This window comes from Tenrec ecaudatus, chromosome 7, assembly GCF_050624435.1.
Source record: "Tenrec ecaudatus isolate mTenEca1 chromosome 7, mTenEca1.hap1, whole genome shotgun sequence".
Classification (NCBI taxonomy): domain Eukaryota; kingdom Metazoa; phylum Chordata; class Mammalia; order Afrosoricida; family Tenrecidae; genus Tenrec; species Tenrec ecaudatus.
In genome coordinates, this window is record NC_134536.1 from 18,338,241 (window position 1) to 18,362,318 (window position 24,078).

Here is a 24,078-nt window from a genome sequence, read left to right on the forward strand (position 1 = left end):
TCCCTTACAAACCCTTGATAATTTATAATTACTGTTTTGTCACGTCTTATGCAGTACGACGTCTCCCTTCACCCACTTTTCTGTTGCCGTCTCCCAGGGAGGGGGTTCTGTGTAGATCCTTGTGGAGCATATTGTGGCCCACAAACCCTTGAGGATGATATTCCTGCTCAGAGCAGCCAATGCCCAGAGAAGACCATATGGCTGGCCCCACTATGAGTCATGACATCCCTCACTGACCCATAGCACTACGGGGGACAACACTGGAGACACAGTGTGGAAATTTCGCCTCATCTGACCGCACCACACTGAGGCAAAACATTAAGGGGTGCAACAGAACAGCAAGGGGAGCGGAGTAAGGAAGTCCCAAGGGAATACCAAAATGTGACTAATTCCTGCATAAGCTGTGAGAGGACGCCCTGCCGCTTTAAAGGGCGGTGCCGGGGGCGGGTCCAGCAGCCTGACGTCAACGGCGGGGTGGGGAAACGGCGGTGTCCCAGCCCGTCCGAAGGAGCCGCCGGAAGGGGCGGTGTCTCTAGGGCGATGACGTAAAGACGTCGCGCCTAGAGTGACGTTGCCGTCGGCGTCTCTGGGCCGCCGCTGTCACCCTCCGGGCTTGTGGCTGAGGTGGAGCCGGCGCCATGGCGGTTCTTCTGGAGACCACCCTGGGCGACGTCGTCATCGACTTGTACACCGAGGAGCGGCCGCGCGGTGAGGCCCGGCCCGCGCTCCTCCCGCCGGCTCCCCCATCTTGTCTCTTCACTTTCCCGACTCTCCCCAGCTCGGCCTTCGGTGCCTGCGACGACGGCTGCGGAGAAGCGGGCCTAGCCTGCAAAAGTTTGAGGGGAATTCGTTTGGGTTTTCGGAGCGCTTCCCCTGTTTTTGTGCTGGCCAGTCTGGTGACGGAAGCTTGTGGTCTTGAAGTGCTTTGGGGGACGTGTGTGTGTGCGTGCGAGTGCGCGCGCGCGCGCCTGAGCTGCGTAGGCGAATACAGAGCACAGCTAGGCAGTAGACTTCTCCTCGCTTGTGTGCCGTGACACGTCTCCCTTGGTGTGTCGGCCTTGCTGAGAAGCAGGTGGCCGTGGGCACGACGTCCATTGAGCTCCAAGCGGAGGATGAGCGTCTTGTGTTCCCGGGGCTTCTGATGTTCCTTTGGGGATAATAGACGCGGGAACCCATTCAACTTTTGTGTTGTTGTGGAAGGGCTTGTGAGTTGCCATGGAAACCAGAGGCGAGTAATTTGCACGTTGGGGTGGGCAGCCCAGCCGGCAGGAGGAATGCCGAGAGCACTTGAGTGAACGCTTTCAAAGGCGTGTGGGAGCGAGGCCTTTCTAAACCTTTTGCTGAGCGTTTTCTGGAAACAGCCAAGTGGTTTGGCATTGCCAGACGGAATGGTATGTGAAGTGGCTTAGCGGACTCTCATCATTTAGGCTAGGCCAGGAGACGAATAAGTTACACTGATGACGGCTTCGAGAAGAGTCAAGATTTATATCTGTGTCTTTAAAGGCTTTTAAAATTAAATACTGTGTATATACATATACAAGTCTTGATCCTTTACGAAACGCTTGTCATCACAGTTTTTACAAGTACAACTTAGTGATATTAATGATTTACATGCTGTGCACCCATCTCACCTCCCTGTTTTCAGATTAAAAAAAATTTTTGGTCACACTTAACAAGCAGAGTGAAGGTTTTAGAAGCAGATGAGGTAGGGAAAACTTGTTTTAGCAAGATAACAGACAGCTATTTGGAGAAGAAACTGGAGACCAGGCGAGAGCACCATATTTTTAACATGCATATTCATATAACATGCATAGCATACGTAGGAAACTAATTCCTTATGGAAGTATTACACAGGTGTAAAAATATAGTAGTTACAATGCTGTACAATAAACGCCTCTGACAGCTTGTACTTTCTTCCATTCTAAATTATCCCTCTTAAGCATTACTTAGGAGGCCTGGTATTGTAGTGGTTATCCGTTGAGCTGCAATAATGTGGTTCAGCAGTTCGAAACCACCAGTAGCGCCTCAGGAAGAAAGACTGGGCTTTCTACTCCTGTAAGCAGTTAAGTCTTTGAAACCCACAGGAGGTCTCTATGAGTCAGCATTGACTTGATGGACTTGGGTGGGCAGCTTTATTCTCTCACATCATAATGCCTTTGTCATTACTATTGCCTCTGTCTCACTTTTCCCTTCACTTTTGTCCTGATGAACTTGTACTTGATCAGATTTCAGATCACGAAAGATCTCTTGTGGCATTTTTCCTGGTCTTAAGCAGTTCCCACCCTCCACCCCACCCCCTGGGTCTGCCTCATGTATTTTTATATTACATAATGAATGTTTATAATAACATTTGCCTGTTGTCTTGCAAGTCTTGTCTCCTTTCAAGAATGTGACTTCAAGGGAGCTTATCTTGCTTAATGGGTACTCTGTGCCTGTCAGGAATTGTAAATTGGAAAAGAGGCTTTGATTCTGTAGGAAGGTGCTGTGGGGTTGGGAGAGAGAGATGTCAGCCATGCAAGCAGGATCTTTGATAAAATGGAAAATGTGACATGGTTCACAACAGATTAGGAACATTATAGAGCAATAAATATGTGTGTTCATGTTAAAGTATCCTGGTTTGGTGTAAAGGCCTCATATCTCTTACTGTCTGGTCTCTAACTTAGTGCCTTGAGAGCTTAACATTTTCTCTTCAACTGGACTATTAATTTTTGAGAGCAAGGTCTGTGGTTTAATGGTCCTGCGCACAGCCGTCTATGCCACCACTTGTTTGTTAGGTGTACTGTGATGGCGTGCATGGTGCTGAAAGCTATGGCACTGGGATTTTAAATGCCAGTAGGATCACTCCAGGGTGAACAGGTTTCAGCAGATCTTCCAGAGTAAGAAACTATTATGAAGAAGGAATAGGCTGTTCACTTCTGAGGAATTAGCTACTGAACACTTTATGAATAGTAGTGAAACATGTCATATATTAGAAACCTCAAGAATAGCAGTGGAACATTGTTAGATATAGTGCCAGAAGATGAGCTCTCTAGAGTGAAAGGTACTCAAAATATCACTGAGGAAGAGCTGCCTCCTCAAAGTAGAGTTGCCCATAATGATGTAGATGGAGTAAAGCTTTGGGGACATTCATTTGCTGGTAGGACACAATTCAAATTGAGAAGGAAAGTTGTAAACATTTATTAATAATTGGAACTTTGAATGTATGAAGTATGAATCTAGGAAAATTGGAAGTCATCAAAAATGACTAACATAAAGATGCATTAAATAGACTGGTGTTGAACATATTGATTAGATAATCATATAGCTTACTGTGTTAGTAATGACAAATTCACGAGGAACAGATTCACATTCATTGTCAAAAGGACATTTCAAGATCTATCTTGAAGTATAATGCTACCAGTGATAGGATCATATCTATCTGCATACAAGGAAATCCCGTCAGAACAGTTATTCCAATTTATGGATCAATCACTAGAGCTAGTGATGCAGGAATTGAAGAATTCCATAAATGTGTTTGATATGAAATTGATCAAACATGCAATCAGGAGTCATAGATAATTATTGATGATTGGAAAGTGAAGGTCAGAAACGAAGGAATAGTAGTTGGAAAATGTGGTTTTAGTGATAGAAACGAAACTGGAGATTACATATTAGAATTTTGCAAGACAGATTATTTTTTTCATCTCAAACACCTTTTTTCGACAACATAAATGACAATGATACATGTAGACTTCTCCAGATGAAATTCACAAGGATCAAATTGAGTACAGTGTGGGAAGAGATGATGGAGAAGCTCAATATCAGCACCTAGAATGAGGCCAGGGGCTGACGGGAACAGACCATCAATTTCTCTCTATGTAAGTTCAAGTTGAAGTCAAAGAAAATGAAAACAAGTCTATCAAGGCCAATCTTTTTTTTTTTTTTAGTGGTTGCATGACCTTTAAAAAAACTTTATTGACATCTAATCTACATATCTTGCAATTCAATAGTTCAATCATATCAAGAAGAATTATACAGTCATTATCACAATCAATTTTAGAACATGCCCCCCACCCACACACGAATGGTTAAATCACCTTTAAAATGCATTGTGTAATCACAGTCAGTTCTAGTACTCCTTCCCCTTCCCACCTTCATTGTTTACTCCTGAAATCTCACCCTCTACCTCCCATCCCACCCCAATATTCCCTATAAACCCTTGAATCAGTTATTATCTGTATGCATCCACTCCTTTGCTTCACAAACTAGGAAACAATTAAAAAATTGAAATAAAGTGGTAGGGCTAAAATAATAATAGTATAAAGATGAAAATACATATAATGAGAAAGAAAAAATCCTCAATATTTAAAAAATCAGGGAAGACATTTTTGTCATAGAACACACAAGAGTTACTTGGACCTAGAACAAGTATTCAGGTTGGGTCAGTAGGGAGGTCAGCTGACCCAGCATCAAGTTTGATCCAGCACAATGAAGATTATAATGATCTCTGTCTGATAGTAAGACCGTTTAAGACCCTTGTCTGTGGCTCTCTCTGCCAATGGCTTAATCTGACTAGTTACTCTTCAGATGGGTTTTGGGCTTCCACTGCTCTCCATAGCCTTCTACCAATTGGGTGTTTGTAATTTTAGCTCTGATACTTTTCCCTTTATCATACTTGAATTTTGTTGTCATTGTTGGATTACACAAGCTTGAGTACTTCTTCCATGTGGACTTAGTCGACTCATTTAGATGGCTGCTTGTTTGACTACAAGCCTTTAAGACCCCAGATAACTATTCTGATTGATAGCTGGGTACCATCTGCTTTATTTACCACACTTTGCTGTAGCACCCTTATTTTCAGTGATCATTTCATGAAGGTGATTATCAAGCAGGGCCATGTTATCAGAACTAACTGTTCTTGGATTGGGGCTAGAATTAAGTGGGTGCCCAGAATCCATCTGCATGTCCATGGGGTATGCACAACTCAGGTTTACTTTGGTAGATCAAGACCAATTTTCTAGAATAGCTCAAGAACATATTTGACCCATTGAACACTAAGGACAAAATACCTAGTGAGCTATGGGATGACATCATGGACATTATACATGAAAAAAACAAAATACAAACTTCACTGGTGGTTTTGAACTGTTAACCTTATGATTAGCAGCCCAACACCACCAGGGCTCCTGAAAACAGCAAAAAAAAAAAAAAACCCAAAAAAACCAAACACATGCTGTTGAGTTGATGCCAACTCATAGTGACCATATAGGACAGGTAGAACTGTCCCTGTAAGTTTCCAAGACTAACACTGTATTGGAGTAGAAAGTTGGTGGTTTTGAACAGCTCACCTTACAGTCAATCCAATTTGTAATCACTATATCACCAGGGATCCTTAAAACAAAAGACCAATAAAAATATGTGAAAGAAAGAGATCGAGTGGATGTCAAAAGAGACCCTGAAATTTGGTCTGATCATAGAGTAGCTAAAGCAAATGGAAGTAATGATGAAATAAAGCTGAACAAAGGGTAACTCAAGAAGACTACGTATTGTAATGAAATTTGCAAAGACCCGAAGTTAGAAAACCAAAAATGAGGAATATGTACTTTATTACAAGGGTAGAAAGACCTGTCGTTTGAGGAGCAGCTGTTGGGTTTGAACTGTTGACCTTGTGGTTAACAGTCCAATGCCACCACAGTTCTTGAAGAAAGCAAAAAACCTTGCATAGTAAATGTGTGGATATGCTCGGTATATCTTAAGGTGAAAGAACTGAAGAAAAATAATTCAAGTTTATAGTTTCAGTATTAAAAGTTTAAATGGGCAAAATACGGAATGATGCAAGCTGCATGAAAAGAAAATGGAAGGAGTACAGAGTATCTAAAAACTAGTTGACATTCAACAATTTCAAGAGGTAACATATTATCAAGGTACTGAAGGAAGAAGCACTGAAAGCACTAGGCAAAAACAAGGCTCCTGGAATTGAAACATTTCAACAATCTGATGAAACACTGAAAGAGCACTCATTTGTTTTATATCAAGAAATTTGGAAGAGAGCCAACCAACTGAAAGCCTTTTTTGTACCCATTTCAAAGAAAGGTTACCCAACAAAATGCGGAAATAATAGAACAATATAATTCATAGCTCAGGCAAATAATTTTTTTGCTGAAGAGTCAACCACAGTTCAACAATTACAACAGTTCAGCAATGGAGCAGTGCATCTGAGGATGCTGCCAGAAAGTCAAGCAGGATTCAGAGGACATGGAAAAAAAGAATATTACTGAAAGTCGAGAATACTAGAAAGATGTTTACTTGGGTTTTATTGACAATGCAACGGCATCATTGCCTATGTGGATCTTAACAAGATATGGTCAGCATTGAGAACAATGAGAATTCCAGAACATATGCTCATGGGGAATCTCGGACAAAGAGGCAATTGTTTGAATGGAACAAGAGAATTGCATGAATTAAAGTAAAGTAAGGTGTGAAGTAAGGTGTGCATTAGGGTTGTAACCTTTTACCATTTTTATTCAATCTGTATACCGAGCAAATCATCAGAGAAGCTATATGATTAAGAACATGGCATTAGGATGGAAGGAAGGCTTTTTTTAAAACCTGGAATATACAAATGATACAGACGTGCTTGCTGAAAGTGAGCATTTGAAACACTTGCTGATGAAGATCAGGGACTGCAACCTTCAGTATTGATTACAATTCAATATAAAGAAAACTGAAGTCTTCACAACTGGACCAATAGGTAACATCATGATAATTGGAGCCCTTCACAAGTGGAGAAAATATTGAAGTTGTCAAGGAATTTGGCTTGTTTGTATCTACAATCAGTGCTCATGTAGGCAGTAGTCAAGAGAGCAAATAATGCATTGCATCTGCATATGATCTTATAAATCTGCATATCATAAAAGAGCAAGGACGTTGCTTTGAGAGGACTGAGGTACACCTGACTCAGGCCATAGTATTTTCAGTTACCTCATATGCATGTGAAAGTTGGACTTTGAATCAAAAAGGCCAGAGGAAAATCTGTGCATATGAATACTTGAATTAGGTGCTGGACAAGAATATTGGGTTCAAACATAACAATTGTGACGGGCAGGTAGTACTTACTTCAACCCCTAATAAAAATTTTTAAACACCTGAAAAAAAACCAAACCAAACAAAGTCCCATGGACTACCAAAAAACCCCCCAAGCAAATTGGTTTTGGAAGAAATACAGCCAGTGTGCTATTTAGAAGTGAAGATGGTAAGACTTTGTCTCATGTCGTTTGAACATCATATCAAGAGCGTTCAGTCCCTGAAAAAGACCAACATGCTGGGGTGGTGGGGGGACAGTGAAAAAGAGGAAGACTCAGCAGGATGATTGAGACAGTGACTGTAACAATGAACTCAAACATAACAGTTGTGAGGCTGGCCCAGGACCTGGCAGTCTTTCTCTCTGTTGTACATAGGGTTGCTGTGAGTGGGAACTAACATGACAACAACTATTAATAACAGCACAGCAATACCCAGCATCTGAAAAGTACGCCAAAACTTGCCTTAGATAAACAGTTGAATTTTATGAGAAAGCTGTTATATGGTAAATGTGGATTTTTGTGAAGGGCGCTTTAATTGTTAAAAAGAAATGCTTTCTAGAATATTTTATTTCCCCTAATTTAAATAATATACACTCGTTTTAATATATCGTTTGCCCTTTTCCCCATCAGAATAGCTTCCTTTAAAAATTTTATCTGTAAATGATTGTTTCTAGTAAGTAGTTTCTCATATTAGCTCTCTTTCTAGGCTTAATATCCTTTTTCTTGGCTTTGAACATTTGTTCATTTTTGTTTGTTTTGTAGTAATTTAGAAATTAAATTATACTAACTGCCTGGTGACGTAGTGGGTTACTAGTTGGGCTGCTAGCTGAAAGATCATCCTTTGGGAGAAAGATGAGGCTTTCTACTCCTGTAAAGATTGATAGCCTCAGAAACCTACAGGGGCAATTCTGCTCTGTTCTTTAAGGGTGTTATGAGTTGAAATCAACCAGATGAAAATGGAATTTTTAGAACTGTGGTTTTACTTGCTTAAAATTTCATTTGTGAACTACTGCGGTAACTTTAATTTTTTTTTTCAGCGTGCTTGAATTTCCTGAAGTTGTGCAAAATAAAATATTACAATTATTGCCTTATTCACAATGTACAGGTTAGTTGGATATTAGTTATGTTCTTTATTATTAAAACCATCTATCATAATTTGTACATTAACAGAATACTCTGTGTATTCTAGAGGGATTTTATTATACAAACGGGTGATCCTACTGGGACTGGCCGTGGAGGAGAGTCTGTTTTTGGGTAAGTTCTTTTATTTCTAAGCAAGTAGAAAGAAAATTGCCTCTTACGGTGATAACTAGCCTACCTCACTCTGCGTTTTTAAATACAATTCAAGTGTAGATTGTTTTTTCAGCTTCTCTAAATGTCTAACATGGGTTCCCAACTTATTTGGTCTACTGCCTCCTTTACAGAAAAAGTTATTCAACACCCTGCTGGCAATTTAAAATTTTTGTACTATAGCCAGCACATAATCCAGGATAAAATGTAGGTATCTGCTTTTCAACTTCCTTGGATTAGCCCAGTGCATCCCAGAGGATGGGATCATCCATTTTGGGAAACATTGGTCTGTAACAAAAAAGAGGACTATTTTGAATTATAGTGATGTTTCTTTATAAAGAGCTGTTTGCTAATCCTATAGACTGCTAATACTTTTGTACTTCATTATGAGAGTTTACTTATATTTTATAATGTTATTCTATCTATTTTTCAGTCAACTGTATGGTGATCAAGCAAGTTTTTTTGAGGTCGAAAAGGTGCCAAGAATTAAGCACAAGAAGAGAGGCACTGTGTCCATGGTGAACAATGGCAGTGATCAGCATGGATCTCAGGTTAGGAAAGACTTGAGACGATAACTTGTACATTAAAAATGAAGGGCTGAAAGGACTTCACACAACTCTCATTTTAAACTCTCCAACAAGGAGAGCATTTAATCCAAGATATTTGCTAAAAGAAAGAATTGCACTGTTTTTTCTAAATTGAAAAAAGCAAAAACCTACTAACTATATTATTTGCTTTTTCATATGTAATGCATGCCAATTTGAGGCGTTTAGAAAATACAGAAAAATCAGAAGAAGCGAATAACATTCCTTACTGCCCCACAGCCCAGAGCTCATCATATGCATACCGAGGCCTGCTTCCTTTCAGCATTTATTACAGATTTTGTAATCAGTCATGTTGAGTCAGTCACATTTCATCCATTGTCTTGTCTAATCCGCACCGAACTCCACTAGGGTAGGTTTGTTTATTTTCCAATTTACACACGAAGAGACTGAGCCTTGGTTTGTCCCAAGTATTTTGAGCAGTGAGTAGAATTATCCCTGTACTTGCTGATAGTTTATATATAAGCTTTGTACTTTTTTTTTCCTATTTGAAAGCAGTCATTGTTTTATTAAGGGACCAGATTACAAAAATAATCATGGCAGACACCTTCGTTCATCCTTCTAAGTCTGTTGATCTGGTCTTCCCTGTTGCCTGCATCTCCACCTTCTACAAAATGGGTGGTCTTTTTCTTCATCCTGCCTCGTAGAGAAGATCATTTGAAGGGCCATAGGAGGTTATTTACTTCTTTGAAGCATTTCCCAACAGTATAGATATCATGAATCCAATTCTCCATGCAGATGATGCCATATTTGCCAAGAGACTGCAATCAGAGTGTTATTTGTCAGGGCAGTACGCTTCTTATTGATTTTGACACCACCACGCTTGTAGATGAATTCATTCACTGACTTGAGGTTTGGGTACCCCCATGCAATGTACAGTTCCACAATCTTCAGCATGTTAATTAAAGCCTTGTTTAGCTTAATAAAGTTGCCACTGAAAATCTGGCAAAGGTGGAAAAGCTACAATACTTTTTGAACCTTTTAACTCACACCATTGCTACCTCTGATTCTGATAACAAATGCCAGTTTGGGCTCTTCGGGCACATAGATGTTACCAGCTTTTCTGCGATCTGAGCTATTTGGATTTCAGTTCTGTACATCTGCCTGTATTCCTTGTGATACACCTTAGCTTTCTTATAGATAGGCTTCCTCCTTGCCTTTTGAAGCATCTTTTGGGCAAACTTTCTCAGGTGTTTGATCTTTACTTCTGTGAAATTCCTTCACTTTTTCTTAATAAGCTTTGTAATTTTGTGGTTCAAAACCAGTGCCAGGGAGGGGATGGGAGGACTGGTAGGGAGTGACCAAGGGCAAGGTAATGGAGAGGAATTTCTGAAACCAGAATGAAGGCTGAACATGGTAGTGGGAGAGGAAGTAAGTGTAAGGAAATAGAGGAAAGGAGTAGGAGGCAAAGGGCATACGTAGAAGCCTAAATACAGACATGTACATATGTTAATATATTTATGATTATGGGGGAAATAGACTTATGTGCATATATAAGTTTATATATAGTTTATGTGCATATATAAGTTATAGGTTTAGTAGTAGGGTAGCAGGTGGACTTTGGGCCTCCTCGGGCGCATTCCCTTAATACAAGAGCACCTTGCTCAGCTAAATGGTCATTTCATGATACCCACCTTCCTGACATGCTCGCTGAAGACAGACGTGTGCATAAGCAAACATGGTGAAGAAAGCTGATGATGCCCAGCTATCAAAAGATACAGCGTCTGGGGTCTTAAAGGCTTGAAGGCAAACAAGTGGCCATGTGGCTCAGAAACAACAACACCCACAGAGAAGAAGCACACAAGCCTGTGTGAACACGAGGTATTGAAGGGATCAGGTAACAGACACCAAAGAACAAAAACCATCATTGTGTGATCACCTTCTGACATAAATGCTGAAGACGAATGTGTGCATAAGTAAGTGTGGTGAAGAAGGCTGATGGTGCCTGGCTATCGAGAGATAGCGTCTGGGGTCTTAAAAGGCTTGAAAGTAAACAAGCGGCCATCTAGCTCAGAGGCAACAAAGCCCACATGGAAGCAGCACACCAACATGGGTGATCATGAAGGGTCCAGGGGACTAGGTTTCAAGCACCAAAGGTGGGGGGGGGATCATATCATCATGAATGAGGGGAACGTGTGATGGGGACCCAATACCCATCTGTAGACAACTGGACATCCCTTGCAGAGGAGTAGTGGGGAGGAGATGAGTCACTCAGGGTTCAGTGTAGCAATAATGAAACTCACAACCTTCCTCTAGTTCTTAAATGCTTCCTTCCCCCAACTATCATCTCAATTCTACCTTGCAAACCTGGTTAGACCAGAGGATGCACAGCAGTACAGATGGGAACTGGAAACACAGGGAATCTAGGACAGATGAACCCCTCAGGACCAACGGTGAGAGTGGCGATACTGGGAGGGAAGGGGGTAAAGAAAGGGGGAACCGATCATAAGGATCTATATATAACCACCTCTCTGGGGGATGGGCAACAGAAAAGTGGGTGAAGGGAGACGCCGGGCAGTGTAAGATAAGATAAAATAATAATTTATAAATTATTAAGGGTTCATGAGAAAGGGGGGAGCAGCGAGGGAGGGGGAGGGAAAAAGGAAAATGCGCAGATTCTAGGAACCCAAGTGGAAAGTGAATTTTGAGAATGATGAGGGCAACGAATGAATAAGTGTGCTTTACACACTTGATGTATGTATGATTGTGATAAAAGTTTTATAAGCCCCAATAAAATGATTTAAAAAAATAAGCTTTGTATTTTTAACTTAATACTAGTAACAAGTGTTTAAGCATAGTACCTTAGTTTGTTTTTGCTATTCTGTAACTGATTTCAGTTGGAATGAATGCTTACATATTTTGTGTCTGTCTTTGTAGTTTCTTATTACTACAGGAGAAAATCTGGATTACCTGGATGGTGTTCATACAGTGTTTGGTGAGGTAACAGAAGGCATGGACATAATTAAGAAAATTAATGAGACCTTTGTTGACAAGGACTTTGTACCTTATCAAGATATCAGGTGAGTTTATAATTTACTATCTAAAAGTATTAGAATATTTTAGTACAGTGATGTTTTACATGTAATGAGGATGACAAAGGTAGGACTAGCTTTTGGATCACTTTAAAATGTAAACCATAAAGCACTAGAATCGATTTCATAAAAAGGACATTTTTTTTAAAAAGATGACATTTTATAATTTTATACTTGTACTATAATAATTTATAAGTGCATCTGTTGGAGGAATTATTGATACATTAATTTAGGTTCAAAACAAATTATTAAAAATAGGACAAATGTACAATTATTTAGACACTCATAATACTATATATCTTACAGTAATGCAGAATAAGAAATATAAAGCAATAAAATGAAAAACTAATACTAACTGCAAGTGCACTGTGATAATATCCTTGTAAAATAAAATTTAAGTGCTTACAGCTCTTTTTTGGCATTAGAGATACTTAAGCTAATAACTACAATATCCATAAAAGTATAATATAAACTCTGAAGTAACATAAATGTAATATTTGGATTTATTTTGTAAGGATAAACCATACAGTGATTTTAGATGATCCATTTGATGATCCCCCTGATTTATTAATTCCTGATCGATCACCAGAACCCACAAGGGAACAACTGGATGTAAGTAGAACCCTCTTGGGATTAAATATACACGCTTATTAATGTTTTGCAAGGATTTATCTCTTTAGTTTATTAAAATTTACTTTTTAAGAACTGTTTCCTTGCTCTATTAGTTGCTCTAGAAAAAAACTTATCCACAGAGATATTAATTTTTTTCAGAGATTAATTTTCATAGCTATCTTTTCAACTCATTGATTTATATTCTTCAGTTTACATTTTACCAGAACAGCCTTAGCTCTATAAGCTTATGTGAACACTTAATGTCTTTTTTGTACTTTCAAGGTTGTACTAAACTGTCCTCTTGTAGGGGAGTGTTTTACCTGGGGATAATCTGGAACTAGTCTAAAACAAAGGACTTTTTGTGAAACAGACTCTCTTCCCAGATACATAAATATAATTTAAAAAAAATTTTCAAAACCATTTTATTGGGAGTTAATACAAATATATTATTATATCATTCAATCACATCAAGCAGTATTGTACAATTGCTATGCCCCAAATGTTTGAAGGTATGAATTGTTGCTATGAGGCATTCCCAAAGCTGAATCAGTTTTTATGTCAGGTTTAAATTTTTTAAGATTATTTATCTTCTGCATTCAGCACTTAGTTATACACTAACCAAATTTGTATACATGTTTATTTTTATTTTGGAGCAAATTAGAAATTCTACCTGGTTAATACTATAGAATTAATTTTAATCAGTTTTCACACATTTGTAAATTTTTCAGTTGATGTTTTAACATTTTTGATGGAACTAAGAATGAAGCATAATGCTTTCTATGGTTTTCAGATTTCTGTGTGTGTGTGTGTGTAAAAGGAACACATATATATGTATATACCTTTTACCTTACAGAGTGGTCGAATAGGAGCAGATGAAGAAATTGATGATTTCAAAGGAAGGTCAGCTGAAGAAGTAGAAGAAATAAAAGCAGAAAAAGAGGCCAAAACTCAAGCTATTCTGTTAGAAATGGTAAGATCATTACCTTTGCTCAAATAGTTGTTGTGCATTATAGCTAATACGTACCCTTATGGATTTTTGGAATTATTTCCTGGATTAAATTAAATGCATATAAAATAAGTACATTTGGTTTTACTGTCAGTATTGTGTCAAGTATCTTTTTAAAAAATTAGAAGTGACTATTTAACTTAAGAATGTTAATGAATCTTGAAGAAAATAGAATCTGTTCTGCTTTCCCGCGGAACTCTATTGACATTCTGCATTCCTGTGGATGCCTTGTTGATGTCACATTTTAGTAAAACTGTTTTTCCATCTTAAAAAATAATTATGTTAGTGAAATTTCAATAATTTATCTTATTTTGCTTTTAGAGAGTGTTGATTAGATTGAGTTTTGCATATACTAAGAAATAATTGTTCACTCTACTAAGGTATTGAGATTAATTAGTAGGATAGTAGTCATAGGATAAAATAAACATGGTAGAAACCCAAAAATTATGTCCTTATTCTATATTCCTAACAGTATGAAGTCATTTGGGGATTCAGTAAATTATTCCATGCAGCTTTCCTATTTCTTCTTTTTGTAGGATGTGCATACCAATCACAATGATTCAGTGATATACTAATGGCCTCCAACACAGAACTGATTGTGATGGTGGTGCAGAACTGGCCAGTATTTTTTTCTGTTGTACCTTGGGTCACTCTGAATTATACTGACTTGATCACGCAACAACATTGCATAGTAGTCTTTGGGTGGTGCAAATTGTCAAGTACTCAACTACTAGTCAAAAAGTTCAGTTTGAACCCACCCAGGGCACCTTGGAAGCCAGACCTGGTGATCTTCTGAAAGATCACACCTTTAGAAACCGAAGGAGCAGTTTTACTCTGTACACACAGTCACCCCGAGCTGGAATCTACTTGATGACAACTAACAACAAAAATCATATATTAGATTTCAAAAAATATTTGAATAAATGGATAACAATTAAAAGTTCATTATCTTTATTTTATATGGTAGAACTTTCAGAACTGTGATCTCTTTTAAAAACATTTTAATTTTACCACTCTGAATGAATAGATACTGAAACCTAATCCTTTAATGCAGTGGTTCTCAACTTTCCTAATGCTGAGACCCTTTAATACAGCTCCTCGTGTGGTGGTGACCCCCAAACAATAACGTTATTTTCGTTGCTACTTCATAGCTGTCATTTTGCTACTGTTTTGAATTGGGCGACCTCTGTGAAAGGGTCATTTGACCCTCAAAGGGGTCACGACCCACAGGTTGAGGACTGCTGCAAATGGGAGTGCTGGTGGGTGTAGTGATTACACAGTGGGCTGCTAACTGCAAAGTCAGCAGTTCAAAACCATCAGCTACTTGATGGGAGAAAGACTAGGCTTTCTACTTCATAAGGAGTTACAGTCTCAGAAACTCACAAGTGTAGTACTACCTTGTCCTATAGGGTTGCTGTGAGTTGGCATCGACTGTGATGGCAGTGAGTTCCTGGTGTTGCTTAGATTCCTTTAATGTGGATTACAACTCAATGTAAAGAGAATTATATCCTCACAAGTAGACCAATAGCATCACGATAAAAGGATGAAAGAGTGAGGCTGTCAAGGATCTCATTTTACTTTGAGTCATAATCAGTGCTCGTGAAAGCAGCAGTCAAGTCCAACAACATATTGCATTGGGCAAATCTGTTGTACCTCTTTAAAGTATTAAAGAGCAAAAAGATGTTACTTTGAGGAGGACTAAGCTGTGGCAGACACACGTTATGGTATTTTTAATCAACTCTTGTATATGAAATCTGGACAGTGAATAAGAAGACTGGAGAAATATTAATGCATTTAAATTATGGTCCTGGTGAAGAATATTGACTATATCATGACTTTCAGAAGAACAAACAAACCAGAATGTTCTTTTGAAGGGAGGGTGGTGGAACTCTGTCCCATGTTCTTTGGGTATGTTATTGAGTGATCAGTCTTTGGAAAAGGACGGCGTGCTTGGTGAAGTAGTAGGACAGCTAGAAAGAGGAAGACCCTTCTGGAGAGAGATTGACACCATGGAAGGATAGATGGCTGAAACAATGGACTCAAGCCTAACAGTTGTGAGGATGGCACAGGACTGAGCGATGTTTTGTTCTGTTGTGCATAGGGTCACCAATGGTCAAAGCTGAGACTCAATAGTACTTAAGTTCTTGAATACTTTGATGGGGAAAAAAATCCTTGAAAATGCTAATTTCAAGGAGCACATTCTGGACCTGAGGTCATTGACCCAGAATGACTTAATATTAAGACAAATTCTATTAAGAGTAATTGATGTAAAAAAATGCTTTGGGTAAAAAGAATAAGTAACTTGTAAGAACATTAGAGTTTGACAAGAACACATTATGCCAGGAGAAAGTGAACTAACATTTTTTAAACTTTTTGATTCAGATAATTTCCAACTTAATTAAAAAAAATAGAGACTTCTATGTATCTTTTACCCAGAGTCACTAATTTTGAACATTTTGTTCAAAATGCACACTATATTTGCACAATATAGATACACATACACCTGCCTTTGTTTTTTCTGGGTCATTTGAAACTAAGTTACATATATTATTCTGTATGTGTGTATGTCAGTGTGTATTTACCTTCTACATCACTGTGTTTCCTAAGAGCAGCAATATTATCTTACATTTTCATACAACAGTCATCAAAATCAGGAACTTTAACATTGATAGAAATTACAGTACATATTTCTATTTTGTCAGTTTGATAATCTTTTTTTAATCTTTTTATTGGGAGCTCTTACAGATACTATAACAATCCATAATTCAATAGATCAAGCATAATTATGCAATTGCTGCCACCATCATTTTCAAAACATTTTTTTCTTGAACTCTGATATCAGTTCCCTTTTATCCCCTCCCTCCACTACTCTCCCCTTTCCACCTTGAAGACTTATTACTATATTATATATTATTATTATTTTTCTGTATGTTAAACCTGAATAATAATGTAGCTTTTGCTTCCTTCAGTTTTGAACCCACTCTGTTTTCTGTCATATATATTACATTTAGTTGTCATGTCTCTTTAGTATTTTTTAATCCGGAAAAGTTCCTTATATTTATTTTTCATGGCATTTTGAAGAATTCAAGTCATTTATTTTTATAAAATATTCCTCAATTTGAGTTTCTCTACTATTGCCTCTTGATTAAATTCAAGTTTTACATCCCTCTTCAGAATACCACTTCAGGATGTTATGTCCTTCTCAGATGTTACAGCTGGAGGTGTGCAATATCCATCTGCCCTCATGGCAAGATGATCATTTTGATCACTTACCTGGTCAAGGTGATCCACTGACTGCTGTCTCCATTGCAGTTTCTGTTTTCCCTGGCAGCTTAGAAGCCGTCTAAAAGCATTTTAAGACCTTTGCAAATAGCTTATTTTTATTAAACGTTCCCTCTAGATTTCTCATTCACTCATTTCCCCTTGCCTGACCAAATCAAAGTGGTGCTTTTCCAACTCTACCACGTTCATCAACCTGCCCAAGATTTGGCTAGTAGAAATGCTTTCAAGCTGGATCCTATGTTCTTTTAATTCTCGTTGTTAATGGATTTTATCTTTTGTTTTCTAAAAACATGATTCTCTTACTCTGTGTGTAATATGATAATTCAACTGGTATTTTGCAGTGTTAACTTTTCATAGCTGTTGCACCTACTTTGGAGTTAGATTTGACTATAGTAAGTTAATTTTTAATTCATTGACTTTTCCTCAAGTCTCTTAAATTTGATATTTCTCTCCCTGTAGATGTCTTTCGGGGATTTTTACTGATTTACTTTTACTTAACCTTATGTGTTCTTATACTTACTGTTGGACATCGATTATTGTTACCTTTTGATAGACTTCAGAAAGGCTGAAATCATGCTGATTTTGTTACTGTTTGCTTTGAACTGTTTCTGATTTTCAGGTTACTTTTTTTTAACATGTTTATACAAAAGGAGACACTGATAATCTTATCAGAAACTATCTCTTAGAGTTTTTGAATATATGTGTACAGTACAGTCTGTAGAAAAGAATATTGTTGATCCATCTAAAGATTCATGTGAAAATAAATACTCTTCTCATAAAATCAGTACCATTAAAAAAAAATACCAGTACCATCCTCATTGTTCTGTTTCAGTGTTAACCTCACTAGTGTGCTTTCCTCAATGTTGTTATTAAATGAAGTTGATGCAAGTTTGGTTAATGTAGACAATGATGCCAAGGGAGGGTAAACAAAGTTAGAAACAATGCATAGTAATTGTTGCCGTTTCATTTGAATAAAAATGTGGAAAGAATTGGGCTTTCTTAGTTCCAAAAGATTACATTCAGTTAGGTATTAGTAGAGTTAGTTGTGTAGGGGACCAACCAAGAGGAAAGCAAGAAAACAAGGTATTCATCATCTTTGCTGAGAGAATCCGAGGGATGATGGGGTGAGGGGATATTTCCATTTTTGTTTTGTTTTGATATTTCCATTTTTAAGCTAGGTGGTAGCATTACAAAAGTTCTTATATTCATACTTCATCACTTAGATTCAATTTACATAAATTCTTCTCCTTTATTTTAATATGTCAAATCAAAAAAACAACTTTCTGCTATTGAGTCAGTGCTGATTCATAGCAACCTCTTGTGGGTTTTTGATACCATAACTTTATGGGAGTAGAAAGCCCAGTTTTTTCCCCATGGAGCTGCTGGGGATTTTGAATTGCTGACCTGTGGATTGCAGCCCAATGAATAAACATAAAAAAGGGGGTGCCAATAACATAGGGGCTTCGAAGCCAGATAGGCCAGGGTTCAAATCCTAGTTCTGCTTTACCTACTGTGTGGTGACCTTCCACATCGTTTCTTTATTTACCTTTTTGAATTTCACTTTCTTTATTTTTAAATTACAAATAGCAAGGTTCTAAATGTTAGCTGTAATGTATTTCCAGTGCCAAGTACAGTGTTCACACAGAGCAAATGTTAGATGAAGATAAGCTATTTTAGTGCTATCACCAGGAACAGTGTATAGTTTTAAGTTTTGAAATCTTACTCAGATTTCTTTTCCTGAGCCTGCGGTTTACATAGTGTAAATTTAGTTATTTTAGGGACACTGGCATTGTGGGCTTCGATAGGGTATATAGAATGGAAACAGTGTTTTACGTTCTTATTTGTAATCTAGGTGGGAGACCTACCTGATGCTGACATTAAACCTCCAGAAAATGTGTTATTTGTGTGTAAATTGAATCCAGTGACCACAGATGAGGACCTGGAGATAATATTCTCAAGATTTGGACCCATCAGAAGGTAATTACTCCCTAGAATTAGTGAAAGTTTAGAAAAACTAAGTACAAATTGGTCCTTTTGTAACATTTTTGATCAGCTTGTGAATGCTAGGTAGGTTTTGTGTTGGTGAATTTTCTATATGTGAGCCTTTGGACCACTGGAAGAAAAATTGGTGTGTGTGTGTGTGTGTGTGTGTGTGTGTGTATGTCTTTGTGTGATTATCAGACCCTGATGGCGTAGAGATTATGCATTGGGCTGCTAAGTTCAAGGTCAACAGTTTGAAACCACCAGCCACTCCTTGGGAGAAAGATGAAGATTTCTATTCCTGTAAAGAGTTCCAGTCTTAGAAACCCATAGGGGCAGTTCTGTCCTGTTCTATAGTGTCGCTGTGAGTCAGAATCGACTTGATGGCAATAAGTTTAGCAAGTGTATGTGTGACTGCTTATAAGTGATCCTACCACATCCAATGAAAAAATTTCCCTAGAAAACAAGGAATAAAAGGAATAATTTCAACATAGTTTTATCATAGTCTTAGTAAACATTTGTAGTATTTAAAATGTTTATCACATTTAGCATCTTAGAATGATCAATCTGTATGAAAATTAATTTGAAGCTCAGTTTTCAAAAATTTTTCTTTTGGCTTATTTTTCTTGTATTAATAATGCAAAAGTTCACAAAGGTAATGGTTCTGTGAGAAAAGGAAATATTGTGTAATTTGTGGAACAGTATTATTTTGTTTTTAGAATTTTCTTTCATGTTTTTAAAATGAGACTTATGATACATTGGGGAAGGGATAAGCCAAGTGCTTTCAACTCCAACCTATTGGCCCTTTCACTTGGTTATTATATATACTCGAGTATAGCTGACCTGAAAATCAGCCAAGGCACCTACTTTTACCACAAAAACTGCATTAAAAATGTGCTGAAAAACTTAGCTTATACTCGAGTATATATGGTAGTTTGGTTCTGTGCTAAAGATACTTCAAAAGCCGTTATGGCACCATGGTTAAGTGTTTGGCTGCTACCTGGAAGGTTGGTGGTTGGAATTTACCAGCTGCTCCCTGGGGCAATCTGCTTCAATAAAGAGGATAGACCAGGGAACACTATGAGACAGTGCTGTTCTATCTTATTAGGTCGCTAGTACCCTGAATTGACTTGGCAGTAATAGGCTTAATAACTTTACATACAGGGTTTAATTTTAGTTTGGTTTACACTAAAATTAAAAATTTTTAAAGCATAAACTTACTACGAGTTATATATGTATGAATGTGCACAAATTGTTCAGTAATGTTAGATATTCTGTAATTTATTTGCATTAGAAATAGAATATGATTTTTTAAAATTTTAAAGTAAGTTTCACTATGAGTTGGAATCAACTTGACAAAGGTGAGATTTTGGTTTTTGAAGCAAACTTACTTTTGCCAAAGGAAAATGAAGTGTAAGGGGGTTTCAAAATGCTCATGGAAAAAATTCCGGTCTCTCTTATCTAATTCCATTTTTCCATGAACTTTTGAAGCCTTTCCGATCTTAATTGTATTCTCATCAGTGCTTAAGAATGAAGGACTGTAACCTGAGATAGGACATTTAGAATAGAAACTAGATAATAATGAGTCCTTTTTTCAAGAAACAAATTGTCTGAAAAAATAGTTTTATGAGTTTATTTTTGCTTTTTAATAACTACCTTATGTTGTTATCCACTTTGACGAGTGAGAAGGAATGCTTTCACTTTTTAAAAAATCGCTTTTTTGAAAAAACTCTTGCAGTTGTGAAGTTATCCGGGACTGGAAGACAGGAGAATCTCTCTGTTACGCGTTTATTGAATTTGAAAAGGTATGTTGTAGCATAGGTAGATGAAGTTTGGTATTAATTTTGTTCATATAGCACATTAAAATGTGGGAAATTAAAATCCTCCAGCCTCTAAGATGGGGAAATTAGCTTGCCATTTTTGGGTGGGAAAATGGTCCACAACTTTCATAAAGATTACAGCGGATGAAACCCTCTGGAACACATGGGTGGGCAGGAGTCCAGTCCATGGGGCACCATTCAGTACCGCTCGATGGTAACGTAGGGGCCTTTCCTCCAGGTTCAGAAGCAGTCTGTAGGAATGTATCTTTATAACTCAAGTTTTAGATAAAGTCCTTCACATTCTAGTAAAGATTTTCAGATTATTTGGGTGGAGTTGTAGGGAAGTAATGGAGAGCCAGGCTGGATGTTAAGATCGAGATAGTAAACTGAACTCTGTCACTGACTGGCTGCTGTGTGATGGTTGGCATGTATCTTCTTCCTAGGCTTACCTTATACATAAAGCATGAGTATTGGATTAATCAGTTCTTCTCACCTGTAATAATGATAACAGCAATAATGCTGCTCATAAAGCCAAGCATTATTGTACTTCCCTATAGTTAATCTTAACAATTCTATGAGACGATACTATCATCCTTTTCTGAAAAAGTAAACTGACAAATTGATAATGTGACTTGTTCCAAATCATTCAGCCAGTGAATGGCATAACGGGTATGACGATGATATTTATTTCAGTCACTCTGTTGTGCTACGGACTGGTGTGTGTCCAATAGTAGCTTATTGTAAGCTGTTGCTTTAAAGCATTATTGAATAACTTCTGTATTTAAGGCAGTGAGATAAGTCCTAGGAATACAAAATTAATAAGGCAGGTTTGAAGAAGGCAGACATAGCAAATTATACCTCGATTCAGTGTCAGATGCACAGTGATAATATTACATGCTATGTTGGTGCCAACAGAAGAGAATCCCTATGTTTGGTTTTCTGTGAGCACTTTGTGTGGACTTCACATGGTCATTCCATCTTCACATGGTCATTCCACCTGCTTAAGGGTGTGGTTTCATTTCATATGTAACATCTGGATTAACAACTGCCCACGTTTCTCCGTCTTCTACAGCAGTGGCTCTCCACCTTCCTAAGGCCGCAACCTTTCACACAGTGCCTCATGTTGTAGTGATCCCCAACCATCACATTATGTTCATTGCTACTTCATAACTATAATTTTGCTACTGTTATGAATCATAATGTAAATAGCTGGTGTATTTTCATTGTTACCAATTTGACATAATTAAAGCATTAATTAAAGGGTTCCAGGGAAGGGGGGGCAGGGAGGAGATAAGAGGGAGCTGGTATGCAAGAGTTCAAGAAGTAAGAAAATGTTTTGAAACTGATTATAGTAGCAATTGTACAACTATTTTTGATCTAGTTGAATTATGGAATATTATGATATCTGTAAGAGCTCCCAATAAAACGATTAAAATAAATAAATAATGGAATTTCCCCACAAACTTTTTGAAGTCCCTAATAAGCATTTCTGTGAGGATGTAAACCAGTAGTCATTTCTTAACTGGGAATGAATTACTGGGTCATGGGATAGATGTGGTTCCAGTAGTGAATTCCTGTCAGTTTCCCCAAGTAATTATACTAATTTTACTTGATTAGTAGCATGTGGTAGAGCCCTGGTGGTGTGGTGGTTCAATATTTTGCTGTTAACTGAAAGAAAGGTGGGTAGTTCAAATTCCCTAGCTCTCAGTCCTATAGTGTTGCTTCGAGTTGGAATAGACTGAACAGTACACTCGAACAGCAGCATGTGGGACTCTCCCATTCCATCTCTACCAACTCTGGGGATGGCCTGTCACTTTAATTGGCCCCATTCTCCGAGTAGTCTCTTGTGGTTTTGTTTTGTATTGCCCAGGCCGAGCTCCTTTCATATGAGGGAGCATCAAAAATTTTGTGGAAAAATTCCATTATCTTATTTGTTATTAATTTATTTTATTGTTACTTAGTGCAGATCATCAGACTTATGTACACATTTTGTTTCAACTCATCCATTGCAATACTCTGGGTGATTATCCATCGATTATCCAACTTTCTCTTGTGTTTCCTGTTTCCATTCTCCTGTCCTCCTAACTTTGTTTTTGAATAAAGCTTTCCTTTTTTATCTTAAATGGCAGATTATCCTAAGAGTGAGTTCATTTCCAGATCTGAAGGGTGACCTAAGGGCCCTGGTGTTGGGGGTCTCATTAGTCTACCTGACCAGTAAGCTTGGTCTCCCTTATGGTTTTTGAGTTTTGTTTCACAGAGAAATTCCCTTATCTTTTCATTTCATTTTTCCATGAACTTTTCGACCCTTCTGCTGTGTTTACTACCACTTGAATGTTCTTTTCTCTGAAGTACCTTTTGAAGACTTGCCCACTTAAAAAAATTTCTTTTGGTAGTGGTGGTTGTTTTTTCTGTACTACTAGTAGGAATTTTTTATCTTTCTGGGTGCACGCTCTTTAATGGCTATGTGTTGCAGCTGTCTTCTGCTCTGTGCCTTCTGCTTTCTTAATGGTGTCTTGATTGAGATTTTCAAATTTAGTCCAGATTTTGACTATTTTTTCTCCCTTCTTAGGGCCGCTAACAAAATCTTTGCCCTATCCCAAGGCCATGAAGATATTCTCCTATGCTGTTTTTTAGAAACTTTATTGATTTTACCTTTCATATTTCAACCTACAGTTTGACTTTTGAGGATTAGGCATAGTAGGAAGTTTCATTTTTATTGGATAGTCAAGTGGCCCACTACTATTTACCTGAGAGATTGTTCTATCCCCACTGCTCTGCTCTGCAACACCTGCCCCCGCCCCTAGAAATGAGGCTTCTGTCAGTAGAAACCTTTCTGGAGCCTGTAGTGCTCTATGGGCCTGCTTGTAAAGCTTTATAATGTCTTGCTGTCCAGTGGGGCGAGGCCTCCAACTTTGTTGTTACTCTTAAAGATCATCTTAACTGTTAATTGTTCTTTGTATTTCTGTGTAAATATTTCATCAGCTTACCAATTTTGGAGAGATTTCTGCATGAGTTTAGGTATAAGTAAATGGTGTGCTTGCTAATGTTATCCCCTTGAAACTTATCTGAGAACTTTCTCCCTGAGGAAGTGACTCAGTGATACCTGCCAAAGTCCAGTTCGGAGGCACATCAATTGCCTCCCATCTGCCAAGTGATACTCTGTACTGAAATCTGTGAAAACTAGAAACCATGTGAGGCAGAAACCTCTCACATGGAAAATAATGGAGAGTAGTGAAAAGTGGTAAGACTTCACTCAGTCAAATGGAAAACTGGCGAGAGCCGGACCAACAAGGCAGCCCTATTGAGTCCTGGCAATCAAGTTTCACTATAAGTGGAGTTGATACCAAGATGAGTAGTACGTTGTCTGTATCATCATGGAGTTTATAATCCATT

The 24,078-nt window shown here is 37.9% G+C and overlaps 1 protein-coding gene and 1 pseudogene across 2 annotated transcripts in view; one reads left to right on the top strand and one right to left on the bottom strand.

Annotated features, from left to right (window-relative positions):
• The first annotated feature begins 551 nt into the window (after positions 1-551).
• PPIL4 (peptidylprolyl isomerase like 4) overlaps positions 552-24,078 on the top strand; it is a 38,948-nt gene continuing 15,421 nt past the window's right edge. For both annotated transcript variants that reach the window (XM_075554400.1, XM_075554401.1), the window contains exons 1-9: positions 552-708; positions 8,099-8,166; positions 8,251-8,315; positions 8,785-8,902; positions 11,831-11,973; positions 12,501-12,597; positions 13,451-13,567; positions 18,738-18,862; positions 20,604-20,670. In XM_075554400.1, the coding sequence (XP_075410515.1) occupies positions 639-708; positions 8,099-8,166; positions 8,251-8,315; positions 8,785-8,902; positions 11,831-11,973; positions 12,501-12,597; positions 13,451-13,567; positions 18,738-18,862; positions 20,604-20,670 (870 nt within the window). In that variant the 5' untranslated portion in view covers positions 552-638. The remainder of the gene's footprint in view (positions 709-8,098; positions 8,167-8,250; positions 8,316-8,784; positions 8,903-11,830; positions 11,974-12,500; positions 12,598-13,450; positions 13,568-18,737; positions 18,863-20,603; positions 20,671-24,078) is intronic.
• Positions 9,463-10,155, bottom strand: LOC142453070 (large ribosomal subunit protein uL30-like; annotated as a pseudogene).